Genomic DNA, 21,819 nt, shown 5'->3' on the forward strand with positions numbered 1-21,819 from the left:
GAAGCAGTAAATTAGGATTAGGCACGGGATCTGCAGAGCACTAGCAGTAGAGAGAGGTGACAGCTGGTAGTCTAATGGTAACAAATGAGAATCAAAAGCAAGTCAAGAATCAAGCAGAAATATGGTGATCATTTAGCAATATATACAACTATCAAACTGTTTTTGTTGTATACCTGAAACTAATATTATGTGCCAAACTGAATGTCAATTTAAAATCTAAAATGTGTTAAGTAATGATGTTATATGAGCATAAGGCATTTAAAAAGTATTGAAGACTACGACTACTACATACTACACTCTGTGGATAGTACACAAAGATTCAGTGCACAAAGCAAAGTAGGTCTCTGCTGTCATGGACTTTATCATCTGGGCAGGGCTGTGGAGAAGGACGATACACACACGCAATCTCTATAAAGACCCCCACCCCCGACCCTGGTCCCCAACAAAGAATTAAACAAAGACAGAAGTATAGATACATGTAAAGCAGAGAGTAGCCTTTTATGCCTTAATGGCATGTAGCTTTGTTTTTATGTTATCGAACGGCATCAGAATGAAGGTTTAGGGGAGCCTGGGTGGCTCAGTCGACTGGGCCACCCACTCTTGGTTCCAAGTCAGGCTGTGACTGGTTGTGGGATCAAGCCCTGTGTCAGGCTACGTGCTGAATGTGGAGCCTGCTGGGGATTCTCTCTCTCTCCCCCCTCCCTGTGTGTCCCTCCCTGCCCCCCGCCACTCACATGTGTGCTCTCTCTCAAAATAAATAATAAATATTTAAAGTAAAATATGTGACCTGAGTGGCTCAGTCGGTTAAGTGTCTGACCTCGGCTCAGATCATGATCTCACGGTTCCCTTCCAGAGTTTGAACCCCGTTTCAGCACCTGTGCTGACCTCTCAGAACCTAGAGCCTGCTTACGATGCTGTTTCTCTCTTGTGCAGCCTCTCTCTCTCTCTCTCTCTCTCTCTCTCTGACACATATATAAACATTAAAAAATTAAAGTAAAAAAGATAAACTTTTATATTAATCAGAGGGCACAAAGTAGACGCTCAATAAATACTTTTTGAATCTGTCATTAAGAAAAAAAGGCTAGGGTTAAATAAGTGATGGAGATTAAGGAGCACACTTGTGATGAGCACCGGGTGTTGAATGGAAGTGTTGTATCACTAAAGTATACACCAGAAAGTACTATTATGCTTTATGTTAACTAACTGGAATTTAAATAAGAACTAAAAAAAGGGCTAGATTATACTTGACTAACTCTATAGGATATAAGGAGCTCCCCACACCTCTATAAAGAATAAAAGGAAATTTGAGACAGAATTCTCTTTATCCTAGAAAGACTTTGGAATGTAAAAGGGAAAGCTTTAGTTAGTAGAAAAATTAACTTTGGGAAATGACATTATTTTCTATTAACTGAACATTAATTAGGAATTACTATCCTTTGGTTCTGCGGTGCATATTTACTTATTTATTTATTACTGCTGGATACTATCACATGAGTGCTTATGTAAACTATTTATTCTTTCCTTTGAATTTCAGAAGTCGGATCTATCTGGGGCTATGTATCAGACTATGTGCTACAACAGCTATCCCTACACAAGGCAAGATTTATACTTTACGCTTAATGCAAGAGGCCAAAGGATCTTTCTTCCTTAGTCTTGTATAATTTTGCTGGGAGCAAGAGAGCAGACTTTAGAGCCATCCGATTTAACTTTCCGTCCTGTGATTTTGTATGCTCACACTTATGACTTACAGATAGCAGATTTGACAAACATGGATTTTAGTCTTAGGTAATGAGTCTGTAAAAGTTTTCTGTAGTGATACGAAGCAGATCGCGGACCAACCTGTAGAGGCACTAGATGAATTCTGTGGATCTGTGACCTGATAGTTTCTGGTGTAGCTATAGAAGGATGTAATGCTTCCTGCCATGCTTCTTTGCAGGGAATGGGTTTTAATTGCAATACAAGAAGATTATCTGGGACTGAATTCCCCTTGCCAAACATGAGAAACTTTGCCCAGCCCTGAGTTTAGATGCCACGGAACTGGACAGAGATCTGGGGACTTTGGAGGGAACTGGGAACTAGTGGGACTTTTATATCCTCCACACAGGTCCCATTATGACAACCCACAGGCTGAATGAATCCTTCGAACTTATGTTGTTTGGTCTGATGATTTGAAGGAGTCATCCCCAACTAAAATTTGGAGAGTTTGTATAAAGTTTTGCAGTTGTTTCTCTCTTTCCTTGAAACATCAGCAAGCAGATTTACCACCACCACTTTTCCATTGCTGCGTGATGCCACGTGGCTGAGTCAACGAGGGTCTCTTCCTTTGGATGGGGTTTGTACGTTCAAGCCAGTGCACTCTCTGGCTGGCTACCTTCACTCCCTTGCATTCTTTCATAGCGCCGGTAGACATTTGAGTTTGTCACCCTTGAGGTCTGATATTTTTGGGGAGCCCGAAGACTCGTTTGAGAGCCAAAAGCATTTGCTTCTACCCATCAGCCAAGATCACTACACTGCAGCAGATGCCTTGGATGCTGGATTGACTGATTTTAAGCGAGAGACAAAACCTAAAAGAAGGAATGAGAAGGCAGATATTCTTTCAGCTTTTTAAATTCCCTCTTTCTACTGGCAAATGATTACATTTATAATTTTCCACGAGAAAATTTATAATTTCCAGACAAGAAGAATCTTAAATATAGATTAAAAGTACCAGTGACATCTGTATAAGTTTTGTTAGTCCTCAGAGCCTTTGAATGGTAATGGAGGTGCAGATCTGATGTCAGAAGTGTTGTAGATCAATATATTACATGTTCTACTTATATGAAAACTGAGAATCATAATGTAACTAGAGCTGTAAGAGATTGTAGACATCATTCAATACTCAAGATTTAATTCGTTTTGTATTATTTTGGATAGCAGTACTAAAGGTTATTTTTCCTTACCTCTTCAGTGGATTCTGATTATTGCTCTTTTATTTTCTTCCTTTTTCTTTCAGGGGGTTCAGATTCCAGGCTTTGGAACGTTCACGTTCAAGAGACAAAACACAGACATGGGAAACAACAAGTTTCTTCTAATACAGAGGCCTGTGTTTATCATGGCAGAGAAATTAGTACAGCTCCATGGACTTAAGCAGAACAAAATACACAAGTCTGGTAAAGCTCTTCAATATTTAAGAGATTCTCAGAAAGTAACTGGCCTGGGGATGACAATGAAAGGGCAGAGTTTGTTCAGTTGCTTTTTACCAGTTTCTGATTTGAGCTTACTTTTCACATGGTACCTTTGGATGATGAGGGAGGGGCCAACGTAAGAAATGATAAAGAGTCTTCCTGCAAGACATTTTAAACCTCAGTAGCTTAAGAGGCAGGCATGGGAAGACTTGATGTGACAGCAAGACCAATTTACATGTCACATTACAGAGTTATATAGGCTTTATTCATTTTATAGACCCTCCTAAATTAAAAGTGCTTATAAATAAAAGTTAATTAGGGTCTCTGGTCAGAATCACAGTCCATAGTCACTATGAACAAGATCACTAATGTGTTTCAATCATACATAATGTACATTATTAAAGTTAGGAGTTGAGAAGATTAATAATTCCATAAAGACTTAATGAATACCTTCTATACACCTGTCACACCCTAAAATCTTCCTCCCTTGCTTTCTCTCTCCCTCCTTCGCCTTTCCTTCCTTCTGCCTCCCTTCGTTTCTTCCTTCTAAAAATACTTACCGGTAGTCAACTATGTGTTAGGCCTTGTTCCAAGCACTTGAGATATAGTGATAAGCAAAAGGGGCATGGTGCCTGACAGAGGATGCTTACTTACCTTCCAGCTGTGGTGTGCGGACTTGGTGACACCTCCCCTGGTTACTTAGAGGCCTTTGGAGATGTTTTTCCTGATTTCTGGGCTGTGTTCCTTTTGACCTTTCTTATCATCCCCTCTTGCATTGCACTCCTATGTGGATAAAGAGATACAGTCCACCCTCCAATGTCAGCAGACGAAAAGGCTAAAACTGGCCTTTATGTTAACTTCCTGAAAGCTAATTTTCTGAGTAACTTCCCACCACAACATGAAAGATTTTTTGGTAACAAATACCAAGAAATTACAGTTAGAATTCATTATGCATATTATCTGTATGGTAGATTTGATGGACTTTTCAGTCATTTTTACCTAGAGTTTTATAAAAGAAGACTTATACTAATTCATCAGAAACCTACCAAATAAAGTGATAAGAGAGCCAACTTTTTTTTTTTTTTACAAAAACATGTTAGATCTCATAGTAGAGTCCAAAAAAGTAGTTAAGACATATAATTAATTTATTTACAAGGCTGAAGAAATTTCAGATTTAAATATATATGATTGAATTCAGAAGAACAATTCTGTTTACAGTTTAGCTTTGGGGTTATGAGTCTTTGTCACTGATTAAGTAGGTAATCAATTAAACATTGCACAGTGATTCTTACAGATTACCAAGACATGGCTCTCGCTTTGAAGAGCTCAGAATTTAGCATGGATGATAAATATATCAGCTAATATTGCACCTTGATTAAATACTGCTGTGAAAGCAGGATTGATAAGAACTGGATGAAATGTAGGGGAGCCCAGAGGAGAGCATACCTGACTTTGCTCCGGGAGGCTTAGGAAGATGACATATACCAGTAGGTCTTAACGGATGACAGGGCTTTGCTGGCAGAGAAACTATGGGAGATATTTCAATAACAGTGAAAATAATTCAAGAATAAAGAGTCAAGCCTGTTAAGGGAGGAACAGGTACTTCTGTGTGGCCAAGACATATGACTGAGTAGGCGAGTAGAGGGAAGTATGACAAAAATGGTTGGTAGCAATTAAATTGTAAGGGTCTGTAGGCAGTATGATAAGGTTTTTGGGATTCAGCCTATAGACAGTGGGAACCATGGAAAGTTTTTGAGCAGGGAGCTGTATGTACTGGTCCCGTTTTTAATTTACGGGGATAGTTCTTTTAATTGTAGCAGTTTGATGAAGTATGGTGGGAGTCTGACTGCAGTGGTAATCAGGAGGAAGATATCTATTTGTGAGACATTTCATGTGGATAACTGATGGGTTTTGGCTGCCAGTTTGAGAGTGGTGGGTAGCAAGAAGAAGGAAGGTATGTATTTTCCAGATTTCTTGGAAAATAGGTGTATGTTCTTATGAGTAATACCATAGAGAAGGAAGGGGGAAGGCAGGTAGGGTGGCAGATAAAATAATGAGTTAGCTTTCAGACATGTTAAATTTGAAATTGCTGTCGGGATATGTAGGCGGAGGGAATTCTGTGCTCAGGTGAGGGGTGGAGACTAGAAGTCAAGATTTGGATATATTTACCCAGGAGAGAATATAAAGTAAGAGAAGGGGACAGACACGGAGAGTCTTGTTTAGAAAGAACAACAACGAACAGCACAACAAAATACCATCTTATGAGATGTGGAAGACAAAGGAAGTCAGCAAAGGAGAACAAGGAGGAGGAAATTGGAGAACCAAGAGTGGTGCCATGGATACAAGGGCATAGGGAGGGCATGGTCACCGGAAGTTACAGAGAGTTCATGAGATTAAGATTTGTAGTGTACCCATTGGCTTATCCACTATGAGACGACAGTGTCCTTACTGGGGTAAGTGGGTGGAAGACAAATTGAAGAGAAGCATTGGATGCAGGGGAGGGGACAATCGAGAGGCATACAATAGAGCATTTTCTTTTAAGAACTTTATAAAAACTAAAATGGAGGTAGGTGGTATAGAATCACCATTAAATTGTACAGAAGACCGTGGGCTGATCTAGGGAAGCTTGTGTTTTGCAGAGATATGAATCTTTATCATCTGGCACTATTGGGCACTTGGAAAGCTATAAATTAATACTTGCTGAATGAATGTTCAGAATGTTCTTATCTTCTTTCTTTTCTGTTCCTCTATTAGTGAATCTCGTGCTGCCTCTTTTTGGAATGATCATCTTGATCATCTTTGTTATTTATCCCCTTTTATGACGGGTGGTCTGTTATTGTGGAATAGACGCTATGCTTATTTTTACGCTAGATATACCATATTCCTTTGCAATGTCATTTAGGGACTCATTAGGGAGGAAAACCAAATTATCCAGTCTGATACCCTCCAATAGGACACTTTCATTCGAAGGCAATGTCTACTGAAATGACTATCTTTTCAAAACACTTGACATTTATAGATATTTATAAACATTTAAAAATTATGTGATGGGGGAGGCAAGATGGCGGAGAAGTAGGGAGCTCCGTACATTTTGCTCACCCCAATATCTCACCTGAAGAAGGCCTGAAGCCATAGGAACCCTTACAGAATCCAGGAGTTTGGAAGAAAAGGAGACAGAGTCCGCTGAGAAAACCTTCTAGCGTGAGTGCAAACTGGGGAAGATAAAATCGGGCTCGGACAAGAAACACAGAGGGAGGGGGTGGATCCCCCTCTGCAGGGAGCTGCAGTGAGTCTAGGGGGTAGAAAAGACTGGCCAAAACTGCTCAAGACACTGTTTCTGTCATTGGAGAAGAGAAAAACCCTCCACTCGGGACACAGAGGGATCCTGTTTCCTGCTCTCCAGCTGATCCTAGGCGGGACTCACTCGTCCCCGGCGACCCCCGGGGAAACTGCTCTCCGCTTGGCAGCTCAACCTGGAGGGGATGCACGGCTGCCGCGCCTTTGTGCTCGTGGCTCGGCTGGATCCCCAATGTGAAGGCAGTGCTCTGAGGTATTTGACCGCAAGTTCATATTTCAGGTGACGGGACACAGGGACCCGGTTTCCTGCTGCCCAGCTGACACTAGGTGGGACGCACTGGTCCCAGGCGACCCCAGATGAAACTGCTCCTCGCTGGCCAGCCCAACCTGGAGGAGACAGGAGCAGTAGCTTCTGGCTCGATCGCCATGGGGAAGAGGAGAGGCTTGAAACTGCTCTGAGGGGCTTGCCTGCATGTTTATATTTTGGGCAATTTCAATGGGGTGTGCAGACTGAGATCTGGAAACGAGGCCTGGCCTGGGATATAGAGCATGGCCCACCTTGGCTATGCCCCCAGCACAGGGAGGTTACACACCCAAAAGAGTGAGTTGCAAAGCTTGGTTCAAGAAGAGACTGGGGCGCCGCCACTTTTCTCCCCACAACCAAGGCAGGACTCCCGCGGGTCGCACTGGACCAAACCATGCCCTCCTTCTTCTTCTTCCTCTTCCTCTTCCTCTTCCTCTTCCTCTTCCTCTTCCTCTTCCTCTTCTTCTTCTTCTTCTTCTTCTTCTTCTTCTTCTTCTTCTTTCTTCTTCTTCTTTCTTCTTCTCCTCCTCCTCCTTCTCCTCCTCCTTCTCCTCCTCCTTCTCCTCCTCCTTCTCCTCCTCCTTCTCCTCCTCCTTCTCCTCCTTCTGTTTTTATTTTATTTTTTTTTTACTGGAGCCAGGGCAAGACCAACTAGGATGCACTGCCCTGATTAATTCTGGTCACTGGCTTAATTAAACAGTCACATTTAATCCATTCTCTAGATGTAAATTCTACACCTACTTACCTTTTCATTTCTTTCTCTCTGGAGTAATCAGACTATATCGTTTCTCTGGATAACATCATCGTCATTTCTTTTGCCTCTTCTCCAACCATATTCCACTCTTTCACTCTTTGAAAAAAGCCTCTTATTCCTTCTGCCTGCTCATTTCATTTCCAGTTTTGCTTCAACCCCGCCCCGTTATTTCTCTTTTTCTCTATGCTCTTCCAGTAGCACTGCATACACCCGGCTATTTATTTGTAGCTGGGAAATCTGCGTACATGCTTTAAACTGCTCTTTGTCTATTGGGTTTCTTCTTTTTTCCTTTTCTTTTCTTCTTTTTTTCTTTTATGTATTTTTATTTCTTATTATTCGCCTTCCCTCCTTCCTCTTTTCTCTTTTCTTTTTCCCTTTCGGTTTGCGTGTTTGTTGGATTTGTCTGTGCGTTTGTGTGCCTTTGTTCCCTGTGTGTTTGTCTGTCTGTTTTCATTTCTTCAAGGGCTACCTCAAGAAACAAGCCAAAGTACACATGGTAGAGAGTCCCAAATACGACTATGAGTAGGAAAATAAAATAACCAAGGTCTCAACAAGAGAGACCAAGAGAGACCATTCAAAGAATATTTTCTGAATGGACAGGCCCTGGACAGTCAAAGAGCCTTCTTTGGTACAGCAGCACTCATAGGTGCAGAGTGCATAACAAGCTTTTTAAAACTAACAAGAGATAGGAAGCTAACCAAAATGATGAAACGAAAGAATTCTCCTCCAAAGAAATTCCGGGAAGAATTGACAGCTAAAGAACTGCTCAAAAAAGATATAAGCAGCATAACTGAACAAGAATTTAGAACAATAGTCATAAAATTAATCGCTGGGCTTAAAAAGGCATGGAAGACATCAGAGAAACTATTACTACAAAGACTATGGAGCTTAAAAATTGTTGTGATAAATTAAAAAATGCTATAAATGAGATGCCAAATAAAATGGAGGCATCTAGTGCATGGATTGAAGAGGCAGAAAGGAGAATAAGTGACTTAGAAGACACAAAGCAAAAGAGGAAGCTGAGAAAAAGAGAAACTGATACAGGAACATGAAAGCAGAGTTCGAGAGCTCAGCGATACAATCAAATGGAATAATATCCATATGATAGGAATTCTAGAAGAGGAAGAGAGAGGGAAAGGCGCTGAAGGAGTCCTGGAACAAATTATAGCAGAGAACTTTCCCAATCTGGGGAAGGAAATAGACGTTGTAGTCCAAGAGGCAGAGAAAACTCCCCTCAGACGTAATTTGAATCGATCTTCTGCACGACATTTCATAGTGAAACTGGCTAAATATAAGGACAAAGAAAGAATTCTGAAAACAGCTAGGGATAAAAGGGCCCTAACATACAGAGGGAAACCTATCAGAGTGGTGACAGGCCTATCTACTGAAACTTGGCAGGCCAGAAAGGAATGGCAGGAAATCTTCAATGTGATGAACAGAAAAAAATATGCAGCCAAGAATCCTCTATCCAGCAAGGCTGTCATTCAGAATAGAAGGAGAGATAAAAGTCTTTCCAAAGAAACGAAAATTGAAAGAATGTGTCACCACTAAACCAGCTCTACAAGAAATCCTGAGCAGGACTCTCTGAGGGAAGTGTTGCAAGGAATGCAAGATGCTAGATACACAACACAAGCATGAATCCCACAAAGGACACAATGACTCTAAACCCATATTTCAATAATAACACTGAATGTAAATGGACTAAATGCCCCAATCAAAAGACATAGGGTAGCAGAATGGATAAAAAAAACAAAATCCATCTATTTGCTGTCTACATGAAACTCAATTTAGCCTGGAAGACACCTTCAGATTGAAAGTAAGTGGATGGAGAAATATCTATCATGCTACTGAAAGTAAAAACAAAAAAAGCTGGAGTAGCTATACTTATATCAGACAAACTGGACTTTAAAGTAAAGACAAGAACAAGGGATGAAGAAGGGCATTAGATAATAATGACAGGGTGTATCCATCAGGAAGAGGTAACAATTATATATGAATACACACCGAATATGGGAGCACCTAAATATATAAAACAATCACAAACAGAAACACTCTTATCGATAAAAACATTCTAATAGCAGGGGACTTTAATACTCCACTTACAGCAATGGAGAGATCAAGTACACAGAAAATCAATAAAGACACAATGGACTTAAATGACACATTGGACCAGGTAGATTTGACAGATATATTTAGAACTCTATATCCTGAGGGTATGGAATTCACTTTCTTCTCAAGTGCACTTGGCACATTCCAAGACAGATCACATACTGGGACATAAAGCAGCCCTCAATAAATATAAAAGAATTGAGATCATACCATGCACACTTTCAGATCACAATGATAAGAAACTTGAAATCAATCACAAGAAGAAGACTGGAAAACCTCCAAAAACATAGAGGTTAAAGAACACCCTACTAAAGAACGAATAGGCCAATCAGGCAATTAGATAAGAAATTAAAAAATATATGGAAACAAATAAAAGTGAAAATACAACAATCCAAGCTCTATGGGATGTGGCGAAGGCAGTCCTAAGAGGAAAGTACATTGCACTCCAGACCTATTTCAAGAAATTAGAAAAAGCACAACTACAAAATCTAACAGTGCACCTAAAGGAACTAGAGGGAGAGCAACAAGAGCACCCCAAACCCAGTAGAAGAAGAGAAATAATACAAATCAGGGCAGAAATAAACAATATAGAAACAAACAAACAAACAAACAAAAACAGTTGAACAGATCAATGAAATCAGTAGTTAGTTTTTTGAGAAAATAAACAAAGTTGACAAACCTCTAGCCAGGCTTCTCAAAAAGAAAAGAGAGAGCACTCAAATATGCAAAATCATGAATGAAAATGGACTTATTACAAGAAACCCCTCAGAAATACAAGCAATTCTCAGGGAATACTATGAAAAACTATATGCCAACAAACTGGACAACTTAGAAGAAATGGACAAATTCCTAAACACACTCACTTCCAAAATTCACACAGGAAGAGATAGAAAGCCTGTACAGACCCATAACAAGTGAGGAAATCTAATCAGTTATCAAAATCTCCCAACAAATAAGAGCCTTGGACCAGATGGCTTCCCTGGAGAATTCTACCAGACATTTCAAACAGAATTAATACCCATTCTTCTCAAGTTATTCCAAAAAATAGAAATGGAAGGAAAACTTCCGGACTCATTTTGTGAAGCCAGCATCACTGATTCCCAAGCCAGACAGAGACCCAGCCAAAAAGAAGAACTAAAGGCCAATATCCTTGATGAATACAAATGCAAAAATCCTTAACAAGATACTTGCAAACCGAATCCAATAGCACATAAAAAGAATTATCCACCAAGATCAAGTGGGATTCATTCCTGGGTTACAGGGCTGGTTCAACATTCGCAAATCAATCAATGTGATACATCACATCAACAAAAGAAAAGATAAAAACCATATGATCCTGTCAATAGATGCAGGTAAAGCATTTGACAAAATACAGCATCCCTTCTTAATAAAGACCCTCGAGGGGCGCCTGGGTGGCTTAGTCGGTTGAGCGTCTCACATTCGCTTAGGTCATGATCTCGCGGTTCGTGGGTTTGAGCCCCGCGTCGGGCTCTGTGCTGACTGCCAGCTCAGAGCCTGGAGCCTGTTTCAGTCTGTGACTCCCTCTCTCTCTGACCCTCCCCTGCTCGTGCTGTCTCTCTCTCTCTCTCTCCTAGAAATAAAACATTTGGAAAAAAAAATACCCTCGAGAAAGTCGGGATAGAAGGAACTTATTTAAACATCATAAAAGCCATATATGAGAAGCCCTCAGCTAACATCATCCTCAACGGGGAAAAACTGAGAGCTTTGCCCCTGAGATCAGGAACATGACAGGGATGTCCTCTGTCACCACTGTTGTTTAACATAGTGCTGGAAGTCCTAGCATCAGCCATCAGACAACAAAAGGAAATAAAAGGCATCAGAATTGGCAAAGAAGAAGTCAAACTTTCACTGTTTGCAGAGGACATGATACCCTACATAGAAAACCCGACAGACTCTACGAGAGCCTACTAGAACTGATCCAAGAATTCAGCAAAGTTGCAGGTTACAAAATAAATGTAGAGAAATTGGTTGCATTTTTATACACCAAAAATGAAGCAAGAGGAAGAGAAATCAAGAAACTGATCCCATTCACAATTGCACAAAAAACCATAAAATACCTAGGAATAAACCTAACCAAGGATATAAGAGATCTGTATGATGAAACTATAGAAAACTTATGAAGGAAATTGAAGAAGACACAAAGAAATGGAAAAACATTCCATTCTCATGGATTGGAAGAATAAATGTAGTTAAAATGTCATTACTACCCAGTCAGAGTGGCTAAAATGAGCAAATCAGAGAAGTCTAGATGCTGGCAAGGATGTGGAGAAACGGGCACCCTCCTACACTGTTGGTGGGAATGCAAACTGGTGCAGCCCCTCTGGAAAACAGTGTGGAGGTTCCTCAAAAACTTAACAATAGAACTCCACTATGACCCAGCAATAGCACTGCTAGGAATTTACCCAAGGGATACAGAAATGCTGATGCATAGGAGCACATGTACCCTAATGTTCATAGCAGCACTCTCAACAATAGGTAAAACATATAAAGAGCCTTAAGTGTCCAACAACAGACGAATGGATCAAGAAGATGTGGTTTATCTATACAATGGAGTACTACATGGCAATGAGAAACATTGAAATCTGGCCATGTGTAGCAACATGGATGGACCTTGAGGGTGTTATGCTGAGCGAAATAAGTCAGGCAGAGAAGGACAAATATCATATGTTTGCACGTATAGGAGGATTAGGAGGAACTTAACGGAGGACCGTGGGGGAGAAGAAGGTGGGAATAGGGGCGGAGAGGGAGGGAAGCAAACCATGAGAGACTCTTGAATGCGGAGAAACAAACTGAAGTCTGATGGATATGGGGGGGAGGGAAAGGGGGTGATGGGCATGGAGGAAGGAACTTGTGGGACTGAGCACTGGGTTAAGTTATATGGAAACCAACTTGACAGTAAACTATTTTTTAAAAAATGATGTGATAATTGGAGGCGATAAGCAAGTGCTTTGCTACAGTATGTCCTGAGAGATAAGAGGGATGTAAAATTCAGAAAACCCTCTAATGAAGAAATGCAGTTAGTTATTAGAGAAAATCAAAAGCTCGTCTGAAGTTTGCTTAGAAACCTAATTGTTCTTTTTTTGAGCAACAAAATAAGCTTCTAAGGAAAACTCTACTGATTACTGTGTATTGTTAGGGAACAACTAAGGGGTTCGCATGGACAATTCTAATTTTGAGTACTGATCAGATAGTTCTTTGTGAGTGTGTATGACATGACCTTGTTGTAACTTCCACCTACTTTCCGCCACCCTGTCTTTCTCCTCTAGGTGATATCCCAGTTGTTCCACTGAATTTTGCCATGGTATCTCTGGACACCAATTTAGCAGGGATCTAGTGGAAAGTTGTGTGAAGGAGACACTGCATATTTTTTCACGATCCATTTACACCAAAAAAAGTGTGGGCTTTATTTTCAAAGGAATCGGTATCCTTACGATTAAAAGCACTAAAGTGAAGATGAAATTTCTTAAGGTCTTCGTTTTTACACTGCATGAAACTGGGGCTGTGGAAAAAGCCCTCACAAATGTAAATTAATATTTTCCTTCTCCACACCCCTCTTCTCAATCCAAGTTTTGAATTACCTATGTGTCATTATTAGGAAAAATTCAGATTGACGATATTATTGATTGGTTTTTAAAATGTTTAATTATTTTGAGAGAAAGCATGGGCGCACAAGTTAGAGGGGCAGAGAGAGAGAGGGTGAGAGAGAAAGCCAAGTAGGCTCCGCACTATCAGCATACAGCCTGATGTGGGACTCAATCTCATGAACAGTGAGATCATGACCTAAGTTGAAATCAAGAGTCAGACACTTAACCGACTGAGCCACGCAGGCGCCCCAGGTTGATGTATTTTAAATGGCACTTACTCCAAGGGCAAAAAGATGCTTGTGTATAGATGATTAACGCTTTAACAAAAAAGTTAGAAGGGCAGAGAAACTTGAAGTTTTGAGTCAATGCCAACTGAAAAATACAAATAATAACAGAAGCTCTCATAATTCTGAATACTTCATAGTGTTGAAAACTTCTTCCATATCTATTATTTCATTTGAGTTTGAAAACATTCTAAAAGTGGCAAATATATCTTTAAATTCAAAAATCAAATACCCAGTTTCTTTTCCTTTCCATTTCCTTCCGTTTCATTTCTTTTTTTCTTTTCCTATCCTTTCCTGTTTTGATTTGATGAGTGTATACATTATTCTATGTTCACCATAAATGTAGTTAGCATCTCTCATGTTACATTGCTAGTACAAGATCACTGACTGTATTCCTTATGCTGTGCCTTTTATTCCCATGACTTAACATTCCATATCTGGAAGCCTCTATCTCCCACTCCCCGTCACCCATTTTGCCTTGACACTCCATCCTCTGGCAACCGTCAATTTGTCCTTTGTATTTATAGAGCTGATTTTGCTTTTAGTTTATTCTTTTTTTTTTTTTTTTTTTTAGATTCCACTCATGAGTAGAGTCATATGGTATTTGTCTTTCTCAGTCTGACTTATTATGTAACTCGGAAGAAAACGCTTTGGGTCCATCCATGTCATCTCAAATGACACAATCTCATCATTTTTTATGGCAGTGTAATATTTCATGGTGTGTGTGTGTGTATGTTATATATATAAATTCCATATTTTTCTTATCCATTCGTCTACTGATGGATGCTTAGGTGGCATCCATATATTGGTTACTATAAATGATGCCGCATGAATATAAATTTCTTTGAATTAGGGTTTTCATTTTCTTTAGGTAAGTACCCAAAGGTGGAATTACTGGATCCTATGGGAGTTCTATTTAACCTTTTTGAGGAAGCTCCACTGGTGGCACCAGTTTGCATTCCCAACAACAGTGCATTGCATGAGGGTTCGTTTTTTTCCGCATCCCCACCAGCACCTGTTGTTTCTTGCCCTTTTGAATTTAGCCACTCTAACTGGTGTAGTGTGATATCTCTCTGTGGTTTTGAGTTGTATTTCTCTGATGATGAGTGACGTTACATTCTGTCACTTCCAAGCTGCATGACCTTGGCCATGTCACACACTTGGTCTTTGGGCCCTCTTTTCCTCTCATCAAAAGTAAGGATGATAGACCTGCCCTACCTTTCCTTACTGTGAGAATGTTATAAGAATATGTATGTGAGAACAGTTTTGGAAACCACAACGCTCTGAACAAATACGAACTGAGGTCTTTACTTGGTCATCTCTCTTGTTGAAGCTCTGGTCACAGACCCCCTTTCTGTAGGGGTCCGATCCTTGTCTACTGTTTCTATGTCCTTTCCTAGTTATTCCAGATTCTCTCACTACTCTTTTCCAACTTCCCTGTCTCAGGTCCATCTCAAGATGTCATCTGAGGTCCTCCTGCGGCAAGTAGAGGGTCAGTTTTTTTCAGAGGGGATCATATAGTCACTGTGATCCAAACAGGCCTGCTAAAATATATTTACTCCTTTTTCTTTAAACTTTACTGCTTTTGTTTATAAGAAATATAACAAATCATGCTCATTTAAATAAGTCAATTGGTGGGGAACCTCCGTGGCTCCGTCAGTTAAGTGTCAGACCCTTGATTTTGGCTCAGGTCATGATCTCGTGGTTTGTGAGTTTGAGCCCCATGTCCGGCTCTGCGCTGATAGTAGGGAGCCTGTTTGGGATTCTCTTTCTCGCCCTTTCTCTCCCGTGCTCTCTCCCGCTCTCTCTAAAAATAAATAAACGTTAGGAAAAAAGTCAATTGGTGGATAGATTTTAAAAAGGGTTAATAATCTCCCCTAACCTTCTGTATTTAGTCTGTTCCTGACAAATATATTCAGTAATATGCACATATATATTTTGCTTCCATTTTTTGTAAATGCAAATGAGACCTATGAGATCGTATACATTACTCTTCAGCCCAGCCTTTCATTAACCTAGTAATGTATCATTAGTTTCTATTTAGATCAGTACATAGAAATGAAATTCTTTCTTCTGCAAAACCAGCCTGCTATCTATATTATGGATTACCATAATTTAACGTTTGCATTATTGGTGAACATCCACTCTGTTTCCAGATGGTCTGCTATTATAATAATCTTGCATTAAACATTTTTTATATATATCTTCATACTAGTCCTTCTGTTTCCATTGGAGAAAATGGAAAACTAAAACTGGACTTGCTGGATGCCAGCCTATGGCACATTTTACATATCACCAGATACTGAAAGTTTGCTTTCTAAAAAGGTACGGCAATCTTGTGAGCATCCTAGTTTGCCTCCCCTGTAGCCCCACTGCATTTTCTTACATTCTTAGCATCTAAATTACACTGACTTTTTAAACTATCCTTTTAAAAATCATACAATCATAGCCAAAAAGCTTTTGAAAGATGCTCAGCATACTAATCATTAGGGACATGCAAATCAAACCACAGTGAGATAGCTGCTCACTAACAAATTGTTTCCACTTGCTGAGCTGTGAACAGGTCAACCTTACCCCGCTGCCAGCTGTCATTGTTCGTGCTGTTTGGAATAATAGATGTCATTTAGCTTTTAACTAGATGTTTGCCTCTCCAAGCTAAGAAGTGTTTCATGTTTTACTGAATATTTACTTACGTAGACCCGAGAGACAGGGACGCTCCACTCCCGTGAATAAGGGTAGCAAAGTAGGATGGTAAGATTGCAAATGGAACTTTTATATTAGTTTAATAATTTAATTCCAATCACATATCCATCCTGGAGGCCAAGTCTATGGCAGTCTGAATGAAGTAAGCAGTTAGCCAACTATTCACTTTCCTCCTTGCAACTCATTTATCTAAATGGAGGGGGGAAATCTAATACATCTAATAAGATGTATATATCACTGTATATACAGATTAAGATGGCTATCTTTTCTTTCCCCTAGGTCTGTATGCAAAGAAAACATATGTTTGCAGAACAACGTCATAAAGTTTCACAAAGGCAAAGATAAAATGTGCTATCATTTATTTTGTATTATAAAATCTTTGCTTGGATTGTCTTGTGAAATGTCCAAATCAGGAATAATTATAGGTTTTTCTAATACCACCTGCACCGTGAAACATTTAACACTTTTAGATGATGCAAAAGACTGGAAGAGATACTAACCCTTTATCTGATATGTCATTTGCAACTATCTTTTCCCATTCTGTCGGTTGCCTGTTAGTTTCATGGATTGTTTTCTTTGCCATGCAGAAGCTTTTCATCTTGATGATGGAATACATGGCAATGAGAAAGAATGAAATCTGACCATGTGTAGCAACATGGATGGAACTTGAGGGTGTTATGCTGAGCGAAATAAGTCAGGCAGAGTAGGATAGCTACTATATGTTTGCACGTATAGGAGGATTAGGAGGAACTTAACGGAGGATAGTGGGGGAGAAGAAGGGGGGAAATAGTGGGGGAGGGGGAGGGAGGCAAACCATGAGAGACTCTTGAATGCTGAGAACAAACTGATGACTGATGGGTATGGGGGGGAGGGGAAGGGGTTGATGGGCATGTAGGAGGGCACTTGTGGGAATGAGCACTGGGTGTTATATGGAAACCAAGTTGACAATAAACTATTATAAAAAAAAAGACTAGAAAGGAAGAAAACTGTCGATTCAGTGTTGGACAAAACCATTAAAGTGCAATTAGGATGTAAAAAGAAAAGATAAAGGAAACGAAAGCAAGCAAAAACAAAAGCAGAAACTAAACTAAAGAAAAAAGAAAAAGAGAAAGATACTAGGTCATATTTGTTGGGGTGACTCCTATCAAAACCCAGAAAATAATAGGTGAATAGGTGCTGACAAGGATGTAGGCATTATTGGTGGGAACTTAAAATGGTGCAGCTGCTATGGAAAACAGCATGACAGTTACTCAAAACATTAAAAATAGAATATATTCCACTTCTGTGTATATACCTAAAAAATTGAAAGCAGGATCCTTTTGAGAAAATTTAAAGATTATTTTACTTTATTTTCGTTCCAGTGTCGTTAACATGAAATGTTATGTAGAACAGAGTGAACGTTAACATTGTACGTTTTAGTTGTGCAATACAGTGATTCAGTAATGCCATGCATTACTCCTTGCTTATGAAGAGAAGTGTACTCTTAATCCCCTTTACCTGTTTCACCCATCTCCCATCCACCTCCCTCTGGTAACCACCTGTTTGTTCTCTCTCCTTAAGAGTCTGTGTTTTGGTTTCCTTCTCCTTTTCTCCCCTTTGTTGGTTTGTTTTGTTCCTTAATTTCCACATGTGAGCGAAACCATCTGGTATTTGTCTTTCTCTGACTGGCTTCTTTTGCTTAGCATTATAATCTCTAGACCCATGTATGTTGTTGCAAATGGCAAGGTCTCATTCTTTTTTAAGGCTGAATAACATCCATCAAACACTCCCTCCAACCACACACACACACATATACCACATCTTCTTTATCCATTCACCTATAGATGGAACCTGGGATGTTTCCATAATTTGGATTTTGCAAATAACACTACAAGAAACATAGAGGTGCATATATCCCTACAAAGTAGTATTTTTGTACTCTTTGGGTAAATTCCCAGTAATATGATTACTGGATTGTAAAGTGGTTTTATCTTTAGTTTTTTGAGGAACCTTCATGCTGTCTTCCACAGTGGCTACACCAATTTGCATTCCCACCAACTGTACATGAGGCTTCCTTTTCCTCCATATCATCACCAAAATTAGTGGTTTCTTGTGTTTTTGATTTTAGCCAGTCTGACAGGTGTGAGGTGATATCTCATTGTGGTTTTGATTTGCATTTTCCTGTTGATGAATGATGTTGAGTATCTTTTCATCTGTCTGTTGGCCGTCGTTATGTCTTCTTTGGAGAAATAGCAGTTCAGATCCTCTGCCCTTGTTTTTACTTGGAATATTTGTTTTTTTGATCTTGAGTAGTAGAAGTTCTTTATATAGTTTTTATTTTGATAGGGTCCCAATAGTGTATTTTTGTTTTTGTTTCCTTTGCTCCAGGAGACATATGCAGAAATATGTTATAGCCGATGTCAGAGAATTACTGCCTGTGCTCTCTTACAGGATTTTTATGGCTTCAAGTCTCATGTATAGGTCTTTTATCCATTGTGAGTTTATTTTTGTGTATGGTGTAAGGAAGTGCTCTAGTTTCCTTCTTTTGCAAGTTGTCCAGTTTTCCCAGCACCATTTGTCAAACAGACTATCTTTTTCCCATTGAATATTCTTTCCTGCTTTGTTCAAGGTTAATTGACCATACAGTTGTGGTTTATTTCTGGTATTTCTGATCCATTCCATTCATCTATCTCTGTGTCTATTTTTTGTGACAGTGCAATGCTGTTTTGATCACTACAGCATTGTAATATAATTTGAAGTCTGGTATTGTGATGCCTGCAGCTTTGGTTTTTCGTTTTTTTGTCCCCCCCCTCCAAGATTTCTTTGGCTATTTGAGGACATTGGCTATTTGGGTTTTATGTTTCCATACAAATTTTAATATTATTTGTTCTAGTTGTATGAAAAAATACTTTTGGTATTATGATAGAGATTTCATTAAATCAGTAGACTGATTTGGGTAACATGAACATTTTAACAATATTTGTTCTTGCAGTTCACGAGATAGATCTTCCACCTCCTTTGTGAAGTTTACTCCTAGGTATTCTATTCTTTTTGCTGCAATTATAAATGGGTTTGTTTTCTTAATTGCTCTTTCTGGTGCTTGGTGATTAGTGTATAGATAGAAATGCAAGAGATTTCTGTACCTTGATTTTGTATCCTGTGACCTTACCGAATTCATTTATCAGTTCTAGTAGTTTTTTTTGGTGGAGTTGAAAACGGGATCTTGAGGAGATCCTTGCGCTCCCATGTTCCTAACAGCCTTCAGTGACCAAGAAATGGAAGCAAACCAAATGTCCAGCAAAAGAGGTCTGAATAAACAAAATGTGTTAACACACCTACAATGAGATATTACTCCACCTTAAGAAAGAAGGAAATTATGACATATGCTACAACATGGGTGAACCTTGATGACATTATGCTAAGTAAAATAAGCCAGTCATAATATTGTACGACAAATATTGTATGATTCCACTTCTGTAAGGTATCAGAGTGGTCAAATTCATGGAAAAGTAGAACAGTGGTTGCCAGGTAATAGAGAAATGGGGAGTTGTTTAATGAGTATAGAGTTTCAGTTTTGCAAGATTTTTCAAAGAGTTCTGTTAGAAACTGTTTTTAAATAGTTTCAAATAGAGGGAGTCAACCCATAATAGACTCTTCAATGCGGAGAAAAACTGAGGGTTGGGGTGGTGGGGTAGGGGGAAATGGGTGATGGACATTAAGGAGGGCACTTGCTGGGAAGAGCACTGGGTGTTGTATGTATGGGATGAATTATGGGAACCTACCCCCAAAACTAAAAGCACACTGTTTACACTGTATGTTAGATAACTTGACAATAAATTATTTACAAAAAATTTTCTGGATATTGTACCCCAACAATGTAAATATACCGAATGCTATGTATCTGTACACTTCAAAGTGTCTAAGATGGTCGACTTATGTTACACAGTTTTAATTACAATTAAGAAACATTATGAAAAAGAAAAAAGGTTGTGAAAGAATATATAATAGGTCCCCCCCCCCCCAGCTGCCTCCATTTCCTTAAGGAAGGATTTTTTTCTCTCTCCCTCCCCCACACCGTAGCGGCGTGCGAGCGGGCCGGGCGGGCGGCCGAGTTTTCCAAGAAATAACTTCACCAAGATGTCCAGTGATAGGCAAAGGTCCGATGATGAGAGCCCCAGCACCAGCAGTGGTAGTTCAGATGCGGACCAACGAGACCCAGCCGCTCCAGAGCCTGAGGAACAAGAAGAAAGAAAACCTTCTGCCACCCAGCAGAAGAAAAACACCAAACTCTCTAGCAAAACCACTGCTAAGTTATCCACTAGTGCTAAAAGAATTCAGAAGGAGCTAGCTGAAATAACTCTCGATCCTCCTCCTAACTGCAGTGCTGGGCCTAAAGGAGATAACATTTATGAATGGAGATCGACTATACTTGGTCCACCAGGTTCTGTATATGAAGGTGGTGTGTTTTTTCTGGATATCACTTTATCATCTGATTATCCATTTAAGCCACCAAAGGTTACTTTCCGCACGAGAATCTATCACTGCAACATCAACAGTCAGGGAGTCATCTGTCTGGACATCCTTAAAGACAACTGGAGTCCTGCTTTGACTATTTCAAAGGTTTTGCTGTCGATTTGTTCTCTTTTGACAGATTGCAATCCTGCGGATCCTCTGGTTGGAAGCATAGCCACTCAGTATTTGACCAACAGAGCAGAACATGACAGGATAGCCAGACAGTGGACCAAGAGATACGCCACATAATTCACATAATTTGTGTGCAGTGTGAAGGGGCAGAGGGCCTCTTCTCACTGTGCTGCAGATCTTTATAGCCTTTACAATACGGACTTCTGTGTATATGTTATACTGATTCTACTCTCTGCTTTTATCCTTTGGAGACTGGGAGACTCCCCAAAAAGGTAAATGCTATCAAGAGTAGAACTTTGTAGCTGTAGATTAGTTATGTTTAAAACGCCTACTTGCAAGTCTTGCTTCTTTGGGATATCAAAATGTATTTTGTGATGTACTAAGGATACTGGTCCTGAAGTCTACCAAATATTATAGTGCATTTTAGCCTAATTCATTATCTGTATGAAGTTATAAAAGTAGCCGTAGATGACTAGGAATTATGTCATTTGTATTAAACCCAGATCTATTTCTGAGTATGTGGTTCATGCTGTTGTGAAAAATGTTTTACCTTTTACCTTTGTCAGTTTGTAATGAGAGGATTTCCTTTTACCCTTTGTAGCTCAGAGAGCACCTGATGTATCATCTCAAACACAATAAACATGCTCCTGAAGGCATAGTTTCCTGTCGTAATATTTTAAGTCAATCTTGTTAGAAGGTGTCTCTGAGATGATTGTTGACGAGATAAAAATGCGGATATGAAGATTGACTACTAAGGACCAGTACAAATAAATGAATTGTTAAGTTGAAAACATTTGAAATCTTGTTAAATGTGTAGAGTTTTTTTTTCCCTTGAAGTACTGATGAGAAAATATAATGAACTTAAATATGCAAAACTGAGTTTTAAACCATTGATTTCAAAACACATAAAGCTCTACTTTGATAAGACGGTATTTGAGCGAAAGATAATATAAAATCGCGCCTCACTCAGGAATCT

General features: G+C 39.5%; 1 protein-coding gene and 1 long non-coding RNA gene across 2 annotated transcripts in view; both read left to right on the forward strand.

Annotated features, from left to right (window-relative positions):
* The first annotated feature begins 15,152 nt into the window (after positions 1 to 15,152).
* The window catches only part of LOC120246716, a 10,338-nt gene continuing 3,671 nt past the window's right edge, over positions 15,153 to 21,819 (forward strand). The window contains exon 1 of the long non-coding RNA XR_005532114.1: positions 15,153 to 15,164. This is a non-coding gene — a long non-coding RNA (uncharacterized LOC120246716). The remainder of the gene's footprint in view (positions 15,165 to 21,819) is intronic.
* Positions 20,219 to 21,501, forward strand: LOC120246714 (ubiquitin-conjugating enzyme E2 E3-like). The gene has a single exon (XM_039254350.1). The coding sequence runs from the start codon at positions 20,337 to 20,339 to the stop codon at positions 20,958 to 20,960; it is 624 nt and encodes a 207-aa protein (XP_039110281.1). The 5' UTR covers positions 20,219 to 20,336; the 3' UTR covers positions 20,961 to 21,501.

The sequence above is a fragment of the Hyaena hyaena genome, unplaced genomic scaffold (genome assembly GCF_003009895.1).
Source record: "Hyaena hyaena isolate Hyena2069 unplaced genomic scaffold, ASM300989v1 scaffold_491, whole genome shotgun sequence".
NCBI lineage: Eukaryota > Metazoa > Chordata > Mammalia > Carnivora > Hyaenidae > Hyaena > Hyaena hyaena.